Source organism: Anarrhichthys ocellatus, unplaced genomic scaffold, assembly GCF_004355925.1.
Source record: "Anarrhichthys ocellatus isolate YVR2014 unplaced genomic scaffold, GSC_Weel_1.0 scaffold32, whole genome shotgun sequence".
In the NCBI taxonomy this organism is placed as follows: Eukaryota; Metazoa; Chordata; class Actinopteri; order Perciformes; family Anarhichadidae; genus Anarrhichthys; species Anarrhichthys ocellatus.
Window position 1 is genome coordinate 982,295 of NW_022280062.1, and position 14,227 is coordinate 996,521.

The 14,227-nt window shown below is 42.2% G+C and overlaps 1 protein-coding gene across 1 annotated transcript in view; it reads left to right on the forward strand.

The window, feature by feature from the left end:
- Positions 1–14,227, forward strand: part of obscnb (obscurin, cytoskeletal calmodulin and titin-interacting RhoGEF b) — a 48,442-nt gene that overhangs the window by 5,311 nt on the left and 28,904 nt on the right. The window contains exons 5-34 of the mRNA XM_031865290.1: positions 56–361; positions 450–716; positions 881–987; positions 1,466–1,634; positions 2,075–2,350; positions 2,447–2,728; positions 3,028–3,303; positions 3,396–3,671; positions 3,802–4,083; positions 4,564–4,857; positions 5,290–5,571; positions 5,789–6,064; positions 6,156–6,425; positions 6,526–6,792; positions 6,888–7,157; positions 7,249–7,515; positions 7,682–7,948; positions 8,072–8,184; positions 8,286–8,439; positions 8,551–8,712; positions 8,823–8,927; positions 9,868–10,134; positions 10,634–10,903; positions 11,015–11,281; positions 11,407–11,673; positions 11,866–12,132; positions 12,236–12,505; positions 12,599–12,868; positions 13,115–13,381; positions 14,170–14,227. The exon at positions 14,170–14,227 is cut by the window's right edge and continues 32 nt beyond it. Of these exons, the coding sequence (XP_031721150.1) occupies positions 56–361; positions 450–716; positions 881–987; positions 1,466–1,634; positions 2,075–2,350; positions 2,447–2,728; positions 3,028–3,303; positions 3,396–3,671; positions 3,802–4,083; positions 4,564–4,857; positions 5,290–5,571; positions 5,789–6,064; positions 6,156–6,425; positions 6,526–6,792; positions 6,888–7,157; positions 7,249–7,515; positions 7,682–7,948; positions 8,072–8,184; positions 8,286–8,439; positions 8,551–8,712; positions 8,823–8,927; positions 9,868–10,134; positions 10,634–10,903; positions 11,015–11,281; positions 11,407–11,673; positions 11,866–12,132; positions 12,236–12,505; positions 12,599–12,868; positions 13,115–13,381; positions 14,170–14,227 (7,171 nt within the window). The remainder of the gene's footprint in view (positions 1–55; positions 362–449; positions 717–880; positions 988–1,465; positions 1,635–2,074; positions 2,351–2,446; positions 2,729–3,027; positions 3,304–3,395; positions 3,672–3,801; positions 4,084–4,563; positions 4,858–5,289; positions 5,572–5,788; positions 6,065–6,155; positions 6,426–6,525; positions 6,793–6,887; positions 7,158–7,248; positions 7,516–7,681; positions 7,949–8,071; positions 8,185–8,285; positions 8,440–8,550; positions 8,713–8,822; positions 8,928–9,867; positions 10,135–10,633; positions 10,904–11,014; positions 11,282–11,406; positions 11,674–11,865; positions 12,133–12,235; positions 12,506–12,598; positions 12,869–13,114; positions 13,382–14,169) is intronic.

A 14,227-nucleotide genomic window follows, 5' to 3' on the forward strand; every position in this document is an offset into this window, starting at 1 on the left:
ACACAGTGCTTGTATGATCATAAAAACAGCATGATCCTCACTCTTTCTGCTCTAGCTGCGAGGAAGCATCCTCCCGATCCCCCAGTCGATGCCGTGGTGCAGAACAAGACGGACTCATCCGTCACCATTCAGTGGTCTCCTCCAGACAGCGACCGCCCTGTACCCATCAAGAGCTACATAGTGGATAAGAGGAAGATTGGCACTCAGACATGGCAGAGGTGCAACGCTGGGGAAACCATTGTTTCCACACAGATCACCGTCTGCAGCTTCACAGAAGAAGCCACCTACCAGTTCCGTATCTCTGCTATGAATGACTTTGGCCAAAGTCCCTACCTGGAGGTGCCTGGAAGCTTCTTCCTAGGTAGGACTGATGTCTCTGTGGCATTTATCATTTGTAGTTATGTGCTTTTGTTGAATGCATTCAAGTGATATTTTTCTGATGTCTCCAGAACCCAGTGCTGAGATCAAGAAAGGCCTGATGAACAGCGTTGCTTTCTCTGGTGAGGGGTTCTCCATCTCCGTGGAGCTGTCCGCTGTTTGTTCTGGCTTCTGGTCTCTAGGTGGCCGCCTCCTGCGCAGCGGAGCAGACTACCTCATCACCAGGTCCAAGAACTCGCACACTCTGCTCATCCGTGTCGTGACCATGGAAATGAATGGAGCTGAGCTCAAGTTTGGGGGTGGAGGCTCCCAAAGCAGTTGCATCTTATCTGTGCAGGGTATGCATCTCATACTGTAGTCAGTTACTATCCACAGAGAAAAATACTCTAAATCATATACATAAGTCGTAGTACATTTGCTTTTCTATATTAAAACCTTTATTGTTTTTGAATTAAATGCCATTGCCAATAGCAATATAATAACATGAAAACTGTATTTTTAGCTCCTCCTGTTAGGTTTACCAACAAGTCAGATGTGGTGGAGGTGGTGATCTGCAGTGCCCAAGCCACTGCTCAGCTGACTGCTGAGGTGTCGGGTTACGATGCACAGGTTTGTGATGGAAACATACATGTACCTGTTACTTCACAAGTATGCAGGGATAGAAAACAATCACTATGATTTGTGTAATTGAGTAGGTTTTTTCTGTGCTGTTTGAAGTCTACTCTATAATCTTCTTTTTGAGGAAGCATTCTACTTTGTACCTCCAGTTGTAATTCTAGAGGGATATTTTATATTAGTTAGCTTTGACCCTCTTTTTTTATTGGCAAAGTTGGTAGGGGGTATTTATAGGGAGATGAAGTAAGTCAGTACAGTGTTCCACATATCTTATTTCATGTTACTGTTACACAGAATAGTCTTCAAAGGAGCCACTTTTGTATTTGGGAACTTGTCAGCACAAGTAATCCTACTTGGCAATACTTAAGTATCAGTAGTTCTACTTGAGAGTAATATTCAAGCACTCTTTTAATTATACATTTTATTTTACTTTATCATGCCTATTTTGGCAATCTGTTCTCTGTTTCCTCAGGTGGTTTGGATGAAGAATGGGCGGGAGGTGAAAATGGGAAAGAAGTATGAATATATGATCATCGACCGGAAGAGGATCCTTATGGTACACAATGTTACTGAGGAAGATGTCGGCATCTACGAGTGTGTTTTAGCCGACGACAGAATGCCCCTGCAACTCGCTCTTAAAGGTATACGCTCATCAAAAAAGTAGTTGCAAAAAGCCGGTGCAAATATGATAGCGTAAAGGGAACTGGGCTCCGTGTGTGCAACAAGTATTGCCTGAAGCCCATATGCAGACAGTTTGTCTCATGTGATCTACTGAAATGTGATCTGCTCCGATGGCTGCAAGCATATGCTCATGAGCCATCAAATAGAGGAAAGAGCTATTTGTCACCACGTAGTCAACGCCAGGGTTACTGTGCTACACCAAGTCAGGCTCTTTCCATACGTGAGCTGTAACAAACATAAAGATATACATTGGTAAAGGGTTTTAAATTATTGTTACAGAGATTTTACATGTACTCCTCTCTCATTCGCTAACACACATATTATTTGTATGACATCAACTGAAATAACTTCACAAATATTAAATAAAAAAGTCATGAATTTTCATCGCTTTTTCTCTAAGATGAACCTGCCAAATTTCTGAACAAAGCCAGAGGTACTGTGGGAATGTCATCGTCCCTTAAAGGAGATCTTGAGCTGAGCTGTGAGGTATCTCCTGCCGGCGCGGCCGTTGTGTGGAGAAAAGATCAAGTGGAGATCACTGAGGACCAAAGAACTACCTTCATCTCCAAAGGAACTCAAAGGAAACTCATCATCAAGAACGCCAAGAAAACTGACGAAGGACATTACTCCTGCGAGACAGCAGCAGACAAAATCACATTCCAGGTCAAGATAAAAGGTAAGATTGCTTTCGTACTACTATTCAATGCTTTACTGCACATCGCAGATGTTATTACGATATGATATAAATTTCTTTACCTTATTTCGTTCTCAGAAACTCAAGCCGTAACTGCCTTCTCCAACAAGGAGTCAGTTCAAAAGGAGGTGTATGCTACTCTCTCCCAGAAGGCCACTCTTAGTTGCAGTGTTTCGGATAGCAAGACAGAAGTGAAATGGTATAAAGACGGCAAGGTGTTGATATCCAGTCGGACGATATACTCAGAAGTAAAAGGCAATACTCGTCAGCTGGTGATTGAAAAGGTGGCGAAGAGCGATGCTGGAGAGTATATGTGCGAAGCCGGAGGGGAAAAGCTGGTCTTCAAGATATTTGTGTCAGGTAGGACTGCTCGATTGATTAATTGATATATAGAATTTAACACATATTTTAGGTTCAAATCAATTGTTTGTTAGCTACTGCATGAAAGTGATTTGAGTTAAGGGTTTTAGAGTTTAGTTGCTGTACACATTTAATTCACATTTATCTGACAAATGTCCCAAACAAGACTTGATGAGGTTCAAATATTGAATGATGCCTTGAAGAATGCATACATTAGATGTCTCTTATATGTTTCAGTCATTGGTGATCTTAAACGGTGCTCATAACAACACTGTATTTCTCGTTTACACTACCCTCAGAGATTCAATCAGCTTTCTCCAACAAAGAGTCAGTCCAGAAGGAGGTGAAAGCTACTCTCTCCCAGAAGGCCACTCTGAGCTGTGAGGTAGCTGACACCAAGACAGAGGTGAAATGGTACAAGGAAGGCAAACTGCTGGCCACCAGTAAGGCAATCCATGCTGAGTCTAAAGGAAAGAGTCGCCAGCTGTTGATAGACAGCGTGGAGAAGAAGGATGCTGGAGAGTACATCTGTGAGGCTGGGACTGAGAAGCTGGCTTTTAAGATGCATGTGGCAGGTATGGGAAGGTGGATTTTCAAAATAACAATAATATTACTAATTGGATGTTTATTGGATCTGATATTTTCTCTGTCATACCTCCTCCATCAGAGGCTCAGTCAGCCTTCTCCAACAAGGAGTCAGTCCAGAAGGAGGTAAAAGCCACTCTCTCCCAGAAAGCCACTCTGAGTTGGGAGGTTTCTGATTCCAAAACAGAGGTGAAATGGTACAAGGATGGCAAACTGCTGGCCACCAGTAAGGCAATCCATACTGAGTCTAAAGGAAACAGTCGCCAGCTGTTGATAGACAGCGTAGAGAAGAAGGATGTGGGAGAGTACGTCTGTGAGGCTGGGACTGAGAAGCTGGTCTTCAAACTCCAGGTGGCAGGTGGGGCCCAGGACTGATCTGGCTTACAGTATTTCTGTTGATTTATGTACTTCACAGGTATTGCAGATGTTAACATATCAAAGGACTAAAGTAAAAAGTTTGTAATCCGCATTTATGGTCTCCTCCACAGACACACAGGTCCAGTCTGCATTCTCTAACAAGGAGTCAGTCCAGAAGGAGGTGAAAGCCACTCTCTCCCAGAAAGCCACTCTGAGCTGTGAGGTAGCTGATACCAAGACAGAGGTGAAATGGTACAAGGAAGGCAAACTGCTGGCCACCAGTAAGGCAATCCATGCTGAGTCTAAAGGAAAGAGTCGCCAGCTGGTGATAGACAGCGTGGAGAAGAAGGATGCTGGAGAGTACATCTGTGAGGCGGGGACTGAGAAGCTGGTCTTTAAATTACAAGTGGAAGGTAAGGAGAATTTAGTATGTTTAATAATTTGTTTTTTGAGGACATAGCATGTAGAATATAAGTCCTAGATGCATTTTTAGGTAAAACCTAGTTGAATGACTCACTCATACAATGTTGATTACGTTGTAATTAATCTAATTCTGGTCACACAATATTTAAATGAAACGGTTTGATTAATTAACACTGCACATTCAAAATGTTGTCTTAGGCAAGCTTCTTTAAATAAAAAGATAAAATAGACATTTAGTTTGTGAATCTGGTGGACATTTCTTGTTTTCTATTTTTGTCTGTGGTCTCCTCTGATTAGGGTTGTCACAATTAATTCTGGCTGTATTATTGGTTGCTTCAGTTATGAGATATCTGGCATTCCTTGTTTAAAGATCTATAATCCAATAGTGACTTGGCATCTTGTGTTTGTGGAATATGGTCAAGTCCTTTTTTTTGTATGGGTGATTGCACTGCCACCACACTCCTTTACAGGTACTTCTACAGAAGTCCAGGCTAAATCCGCTTTCCTCAACAAAGAGTCATTCCAAAAGGAAGTGAAAGCTACTCTCTCCCAGAAGGCCACGCTGAGCTGTGAGGTAGTTGACAACAAGACAGAGGTGAAATGGTACAAGGACGGCAAACTGCTGAGTACCAGCAGAGCAGTTCACACGGAATCAAAGGGCCAGATTCGTCAGCTGGTGATCGACAGCGTAGAGAGGAAAGATGCCGGAGAATACGTCTGTGAAGTGGGAACAGAAAAACTGGCATTTAAAGTACAGCTGACAGGTATGAGAAATCAGTGGGAATAGTATATGTGATTTGTACGAGTTTTGTTTTGTAAAACTTTGATTGTCTCAAAATATTGAGTGAAGTTGACCAAAAACAGCTGGCGTCGAGGGTTTGACTTTTTAGTTTTGCTTAACTACTGTTTTGGGTTGAATTGAGAATGTTGCAGTATGATGGGATCGCAAATGTTTGCGTTGACCGCTCTGCGTTTTTTGTTGTTTTATTCATGTAGCCACACAATACACTTTGCTCGTCTTGGCTGCACATTTGTCCACTTTAGTTCATCTCTGTTGATGTGTTGATGTTAAGCACATTTTGATGGTTATATTTTGGCTTGTATCATATTGACACAGAAGTTTCGCAATATATTTAAAGACTTGTATTGAGATGAAGGGGGGCAACATCATGATATTCTCCATTTTTATTTTGTAGAGATCCAATCCAAGTCAGCATTCTCTAACAAGGAGTCCGTCCAGAAAGAGGTGAAAGCTACTCTCTCCCAGAAAGCCACTCTGAGTTGTGAGGTAGGTGACACCAAGACGGAGGTGAAATGGTACAAGGATGGCAAACTGTTGACTTCCAGCAAGACAATCCATACGGAGTCCAAAGGCAAGAGTCGCCAGCTGGTGATGGACAGTGTGGAGAAGAAGGATGCTGGAGAGTACATGTGTGAGGCTGGGACTGAGAAGTTGGCTTTCAAGATACAGGTGGCAGGTAGGAGGAATAAGATGGCATTAGTATTTTTGAGAGTATGTCAATTTAATTTGTCTTATTTGTTTTGTAGAATTGTGTTTTTATTCTATCGTGTTCCCCTGTTTGCATTCAATCATTAAAATCTGCTCATTGCAGCTGACATGTTTTGGCTTTTTCCATGCATTTTGAGTTGATTTGTTCTGACTTTTGTTTTGTTACGTTTCCATTTGCTCTGAAGAAGCCCCGGCTGGCTTCTCTAACAAGGAGTCAGTCCAGAAGGAGGTGAAAGCTACTCTCTCACAGAAAGCCACTCTGAGCTGTGAGGTTTCTGATTCCAAGACAGAGGTGAAATGGTACAAGGATGGCAAAGTGTTGACTTCCAGCAAAGCAGTCCACATGGAGTCAAAGGGCAGGAGTTGTGAGCTGGTGATCGAAAAAATGGATAAAAAAGATGTTGGAGAATACACATGTGAGGCCGGAACAGAAAAGCTGGTATTTAAGGTGCAGATGACAGGTAATATATATTTACAATATAACAATTTTTGCGACAAGATTGATAATTCTCTGCACAAATAATTTAAAACTAAGCTCTTACTTCTCTTTAGATGCAGCTGTCAAGTTCCAGAAGAAGCTTGTCAAGGACACATGTGTTCAAGCTAGTGAAAAAGTAGTTTTGACCACCGAGCTGACCACAGAGAGTGGTAGTGTGAAATGGCTTAGAGATGGTGTGGAGCTCAAGGAGGGCAGCAAGTATGAAATGAAAAAAGAGGGCCTTTCTCGTACCCTGGTAGTAAAATCCTCAGATTCCAAAGACAGTGGAACATACTCCTGTCAAACTGTTGATGACAAACTAGAGTTCAAAGTTCAAGTTAAAGGCAAGTCATGGTAATGTTAAGACAATCTGATAATTGCTGTATAGACCTGTTCCGATGCCAGATTTTGTTTTGATGTCGAACATTCATGTTTTCGTTCCAGATTCAGCTTTGAAGTTTGTTGTCCCTTTGAAACTTGCTATGGTGGAGTTGGGGGGCACACTTAGCCTGATGTGTGAACTGAATCAAGCCTCAGGGGATGTTGTCTGGCAGCGTGATGGTCGTGAAATTAAACCTGGAGGCAGGCACTGTGTCAGGACAGATGGTGCTAAGCGGCTTCTCACTGTGACTGGCATGACTAAAGAAGATGAAGGACAATACAGCTGTGAATGTAGAAATGACAAGACGTCTGCTAAAGTCTCTTCGACAGGTAATTCATCGTTTACGCAAAACATTCAACGTATCAGGGTAGCAGCTTTTTCTTCATATCAGTCCGTTTCATTTGATGTCACGCATTCCTTACAGCACCCAGACTAGTGAGGCTGACCACAAAACTGAACAACGTGGCTGCAATGGAGGGAAAAGACGCCATTTTCAAGTGCGCCGTCAACCCAGCAGACGCCAACGTTAAATGGTTCCATAACAACATACCCGTCACTGCTGGGCCCAAGTATAAGCTAGAACGTGGTGGCAGCAGTCACTCACTCACCATCACCTCTGTCACCCAAAAAGATGCTGGAGAGATTAGCATCGATGCAGAAGGCAAAAGCTGCAAAGCTTCCCTACAAGTGCAGCGTAAGAACATGCATTTAAAATATAATTTTTAAGTATGTTAAGTAATGCGATTTCCTCATTGACTTTGACATTTCTTTTGCGCCCTAATTAGATGAGCTGGTGACATTTAAGAAAAAGCTAGAAACCCTGACAGTGGAAGAGCAGAGTGAAGTGAAGCTGGAGGTGGAGCTCAGTAAGCCGTCAGATGAAGTGAGGTGGATGAAGAACAGCGTCGTGCTGCAGCCTGCAGGAAACATGCAGGTTCGGGTAGACGGAGCTAAGCAGGCTCTGGTCTTCAAGAGTGTGACTTATGCTGACCGGGGCATCTACTCCTGTGAAACTCTGGATGACAAAACCCAGGCCAAGCTCAACGTGGAGAGTAAGACTGATCCCCAATCACTAATCATGTTTAGGATACGAAATACAGTATTTCAGTACATATCTATAATGTCATTCTCCAGTAATGTGCATTTGGACATACATTTGGAGTGACAAACTAGAAAACCTTGCTTGCCTGTTAACACTTTTTGTCCTCCTCCCTTCAGTGAAGAAGATCCAGGTCATAAAGGGGCTAACAGAATCCAAGGTACATGAGACAGAGACGGTAACTCTTGAAGTAGAACTGAGCCAGGCTGATGTTGAAGGTTCCTGGACCAGGGATCGGGCCAAGTTAAAGTCAGGGGCGAACTGCCGTATCACAGCCCTGGGAAAGAAGCATGCCTTAACGTTGTCCAATCTCAAGAAGGAGGATGCGGGAACTATTGCCTTCCAAGCAGAAGGAGTACATAGTTCCAGCAAACTGATTATCACAGGTAAGGGCTGCTTCCTGTCAGTCACCAAATCGGAGGGTCTTAGCCGCTATTTTTGTGCAGCACCCATTCTGCCACAAAAGTCATTTAGTTACTATTTAACCAACATGTGTGTTGATTCTACAGAACCTCCTGCTATGATCTCCAAGCCCATCATGGATATGAGTGTTCCTGTGAAAGACAAGGTTACTTTTGAATGCGAAGTGTCCAGAACAAATGCAGATGTTAAATGGTTCAAGGTGAGAAATTATTATTTGGATTACTGTCTGCAGTGGGAAATAAGATTTGTGCAAAGTGTAATGTACATATATAACCGTTTGGAAAAATGATTCACCTTCAGAATGATGTGGAGCTGAAACTGGGTAAGAATTTTGGCATCCATTCCTTGGGCCGAAAGCGTACTTTGGTCATCAACAAATGCACCCCTGAAGATGCAGGAACTTACATCTGTCGCACTACTGATGATAACACCTCCGCCAAGCTCACCGTTAATGGTAATTATTAATGATGTCATGAAGCACATAAATCATTCAGGTACCATTATTAAGGGTAACGTATAATGATTTCCAGTGTATTGAAACGTCTTAAAAATATTTCCCCTGCAGCCAGAGATGTTAAGATTGTTAAGAAGTTAGAGGATGTTGAAGTGATGGAGAAGGAGAGCGCTGCATTCGTCTGTGAAATCTCACATGATGAAGTGGAGTGCCAGTGGTACAAAGGAAGTATCAAACTCAAAGTCGGTGACAACATCAAGATGAGACAAGAGGGTAAGTTGTCAAGAAAGTAGCACACCAATGTATACACCTGTATATTCATGTACCTTTATATGAGTTGCCTTAATAATGATCATCTACAAGCTGTCCATTTCTTATTCCAGGCAGAACCTATATACTGCTGTTTAAGACTGTCACCCCAGAAGATATGGGTGAGATTAAATTCACAGCTGACAAAGCCTCTTCGACCGCAAAACTGAAAGTGAAAGGTAAATGAGTCAATGCGTATGTACCTTATATTACTGCATGGATAAGCTAACCCGTATGTTACAATGTTCAGATGTGGTTGCAAATGGATTATTTCTATTCACTATGACAAAAGCTGTTAGAAAGTTGCAAATAATGAAACCTTATTTCTCTCTAAGTGAAAAACTATTTGGCTACTGTAAACAAATTATTATGCTTTACAGAAGACTGCATGTAATCAACAATTTCCTGGATGATTTGATAAAATCGACTTGACCATTTTAACTGGTTCAGTGAGCCAAATGTAAAAGGTCACACTAAAGTTAGATGAAATGTTGTTTTGCTAAAAGAGTTAAACACAATGCATCATCCTGACAATATTGGTGAGATGGAAAATCCACTTGCAATTCACATGTACATTGTTATGCCTCATTGAGGCCTGATGGCAAAAGGAGAAACAACTGGTATGGTGTTTTAGCTGAGGTTTAGGATTACTTTCAAGGGGTTTTGTAACAGCTGTCTGTCGTGATCGAATGTTGGTCTGTACAATGGTCTACAGAGAAGACATTCTGTTTCAGTGGTTTTGGACATTTAGTGATTGGAAATCTCCAGGAGTATAAAAATGTATATATCTGTCAAAATTATGTTAGAGGCACAATCTGTGACAGATCAAATTCTCAGTCGACCATAAGTTATGTCAACATGTGCGTGACTGGCACACAGTAATTCCCATTTAATGTAATGCCATTAGACTAATGCGGTCTGCTTTAGCTTTTGCAAAACAATGCTGGAACTGTTCCTTAATAGCTCTGTTTGCTTTGGCTACAACATATTTCAATTATTAGACATTGCCTGTCCTATAGTGTGCTTATGCAGGGGCTTTGGCATTAATCGCATTTAATCTTCCTTTGCGGCATACTGTACATGATAGTATTCATTGATTCAGTGTTAATGTTACTGTAGAGCTGCCCGTGAAGTTTGTGAAGAAACTCAGGGATAAGATAGCGATGTATAAGCATCGTGCTCATCTTGAATGCCAAGTGTCACGTGCCAGCGCAAAGGTGAAGTGGTACAAGAACAAGATGGAGATCAAACATGGCAGGAAATACGAGATCAAAAGTGAAGATGTGTATCGAAATCTCATCATCAACGATGTGGACTCTCGGGACGAAGACACCTATACCTGTGACGGCACTGATGACAAGACAACCTGTAAACTGCTTGTAGAAGGTAACATCATGGGAGATGACATACGTTGATTAGCGTGTCAGGATTCTCAGTTGTAGGGTATTTATGTACATTACTGCATTTTACTGTGTATATTATATATGTGCATACTCAAAGTTTTTACAAGCCATCAGACTCCTAGTCAATGAGGTAGCTGTCTGTACCCATCTATCCATCTATCCATCCATCCATCCATCCATCCATTGCTTGTCCATTGCTTAGTATTTTAGTAGCCTGACCTACTAAATACTAAAATGAATGTCCCATAGTAATTGGTATTTCAAATTATGTGTGCAAGGAATTAACACAATTGTACTGCAGTTGTAGTGACCCATGCAGGTGTATTCAGTCATTCTGATTGAGTAAAACTATGTGAGGTTATTACAGTTAAGTCCATGGACAAAGTAGTGTGGTGTGGTCTATAAATCAACATTACCTTTATTTGATGAAATCATATCCTTGACTTCGAACTAAACCATTTTGTTTTTCATGACCCCTCCAGAGCAGTCAATCAGCATTGTGCGGGAGCTTAGTTCAGTAGAAGTGACAGAACCCTTTGCAGCTGTTTTTGAAGTTGAAATCAGTATGGAGCTGGTGAAACCTCCAATCTGGACTCTGAATGGAGTTGCTGTGCAGGAGAGCGCCGATGTTGAAATGGAGAAAGAGGGCACTATGCACCGTCTCACTTTCAAAAAGACCAAAGCATCAATGACAGGACCTATGCAGTTTACAGCTGGGAAGAGCAAGTCTTTTGCTCAGCTCACAGTCAAAGGTAAATGTGTTGAATCACATTCATACAGCAGTTGGCCACAGTAACTTGTGTTCCTGTTGTAGGTAGATATATCCTGCATAAGTTTGATCACATACTGTTCCTCACATTTAGAGCGTCCGCTTGAGATTGCGGAACCCATCAAAGATGTGAAGGGGAAGGAGAAAAGCTCTGCTATACTCACCTGCAAATTCTCTGCCTCACCCAAAGAGGTTAATTGGTTCAAAGGTCAGGTACCTCTGTCAGCGTCAGACAAGTATAACATTAAGCAAGACGCTACAAGGGCTCAACTTACTATTCAAAGGTTGACTGAGGAAGACAGTGGAGATTACCGCTGTCAGTCTGGACCTGCTGAGACCAAAGGGAGACTTACTGTTGAAGGTACAGTATGAACCTTTGGATACCACACTAAATAAAGCAAATTGTGCATTTTCCTATCAAAACCATTACATAAAGAACCTGCTTTAGAATTGTCTTCAAACTAAAACCATGTTTCTTCTGTCCAGTGCGTGACATTAAGATCACCAAGCACTTGGCTGACACGGAGGTTGATGAAGACAGCGATGCAGTGTTCACATGTGAGGTTAACTATGCAGATGAAGAGGTGCAGTGGCTTCTGAATGACAAGGTGCTCTTCACTAATGAAGTCAACACCATCACTCACGCCGGAAAAGTTCACAAGCTCACGCTGAAGAACCTGGCCCCTCAGGATGGGGGGACTATCACCTTAAAAGTCCGCAAGGTGAAAGAGTCTGTGACACTTAAGGTTAAAGGTAAGAACTACTGATAATACTTTGATATAAGCATTTCTTCATGTGTCAAATTTCTCCATACCTTGAAACTGTATTGGAATTTGCTCTGAAAACTCTGTATAAATGCAGTCAATGAAGCTTACCCCAGTCCCCCCAAATTTGAGAACATAATAGAACCAACTGTCAAACTTTATTTTCTCAATTCCCCTCCAGAGAAGCGTGCTGTGTTCCTCAAGTCTCTAGACGATGTCATTGGAGAGGAGAAAGGCATGATAACTCTGGCGTGCGAGGCGTCCAAGCCCAGGGTTTCTCCTACATGGAGAAAAGTAGGTCAAGTCTTGAAGGCTGGGTCAAAGTATGAGCTCCTTCACACTGGCAAGTCTTTGGGACTGATCATCAAGGACGTCACCAAAGAAGACGCTGGAGAGTATAGTTGTGATCTTGGAACTGAGGTTTCTAAAGCCAAGGTCACTGTAAGAGGTTGGTACCATTGTTTGAAATATACAGTTTTACAGTGTTAGCCTTCGCACATACGGTATTGTTTTGCATCTTCACCAATTTGCGCTCTCCGTCCCAAATTTAGAGCTCGGCATTGGAATTACCAAGTGGCTGAAGTCAGCAGAGGTGAATGAGGGAGAGACATGTAGCTTTGAGTGCATCTTATCTCGTGAGAGCACCGATGAGTGTTCCTGGACTCTAAATGGTCACACTGTCACAAATGGAGGCCGCTTCAAAGTCACCAGTAAAGGACGCAAGTACATGCTGACCGTTAACGATGTCAGTCCTGCTGATGCTGGAGCGGTGGTCTTCAACATCAAAGACCTGAGCTCCAAAACAACATTAACGGTTGAAGGTAAGCTAAATATTTAAGAGGCCTAAACAAAGTAGATAATTACATTTTATTTTATTTTATTAAAATAAACATGTCATGATCCCCTTTTTGCAGGCAAAGCTTCGTCTGTGTCTAAAGGACTACAGAATGTTAGTGCTGTTCAAGGGGAAGATGCTGTATTTACCTGTGAGGTAACACAGTCTAGGTCCTCTGTAAAGTGGGCCAAGGAAAGCAAAGCCATCAAAAAGAGCCAGAAGTATGACATTAGCAAAGAGGATAAGGTCATGAAGCTGACCATCCATAATGTCTCTGCTCAAGACTCTGGAGAGTACAGTTGTGAAGTTGTTGGAGGTGCAACCACTAAAGCCAAGCTGGAAATCAGGGGTAAGACTGAAAAGTCCATGTTTACCTACTTCCATCTTGATGCATTTTTCCTCTTTGATAGCGTAAAACCATTTAAGCAACTAACTTATGACGACTCTGTTTGAGAGATTGTGGTAAAAAGCTGGTCAATATATTTAAATAAATATAGAATCATTTCTGAGATAATCTTTCTGAAACCATAGATTAATCCTACAATATCATACTGTGTAATTTGTAACTAGTTTATTTTCTTTCTTTTTTTTCCAGAGCCAATCCATAAATTCTCTAAAGCGCTTAAAGACAGCCAATCTGAGGAGAGGAGCTCAGTGACCTTGCAATGTGAGACTGCACAAACCCCATCCACTGTGATATGGCTTAAAGGACACACAGAGCTCAAGGCTGGGGGTCGATATGAGATGTCCCAGAAGGAGGGGATCTTAACCCTCACCATCAAACAGCTGGAGGAGAAAGACACTGATATCTACACCTGTGACGTGGGCACTGCCAAGAGCATGGCAAAGGTGACAGTCAACGGTAAGGACCTGAGTGTGTATGTGTACAAGTTTGGGGTAAGTTTTTGTCTTGAATTAGTCTAACCTTTTGCAAGGTTTTCAAGGCCCTTGAGATAAATGCCGGGGTGACTTTGCTCATAGTTTGGTTTTGCTTTAAAGGCCAGTTGGTGGTTATAGTGGAAAAACCACAGGATGTTAATTGTTTTGAAGGAGAATCTGCTACATTTGTCTGCCGTGTCAGTCCTACTGATCTGCACCATGTACAGTGTTGCCTAGATCGTACACCGCTGCAGCCATGCCCCCTCAATAGTATTCACGTTCTAGAGGGGGGGGCTCCACTCTCTTACTGTAAGAGAGCTGACTCCCAGGGACTCGGGCACCATCTCTGTGGTAGCTGGGGATCAGGAAGTGTACGCGTCCCTGGTTGTCAAAGGTAACTGATATCATGCAGTCACGAACAAATCTGATTCTGTCTGTGACACTTTGCTGCAAATTATCAAAACCTGCTGATGGTGTTCAGTGGAAAAAAGGCTCTGAAATGCTGAAAGCTGGAAAGAAGTATGAGATGAAGCTAGAAGAGACCTCTTGTGAGCTTCAGATTAAGAATTTAGAGGTTGAAGATAGTGGAGAGTATTCTTGCATGTGCGGGGACCAGAAGACATCTGCAACTGTTAAAGTCAATGGTAGGGATTCATTAGGTTATTATGTTTTACCGAAGGAGTTTCGTTTATGTGCCATGGTCATGTTTTGGAAAAACCTTTTTTTTAGATTTTACTTGTTTTGACATGTAATGAAAACTTGGTTGTACAGCTTTGCCACCAACCTACATAAAGAAGCTGGAGAGCCAGGAGGCTGAGGAGGGAGCAAG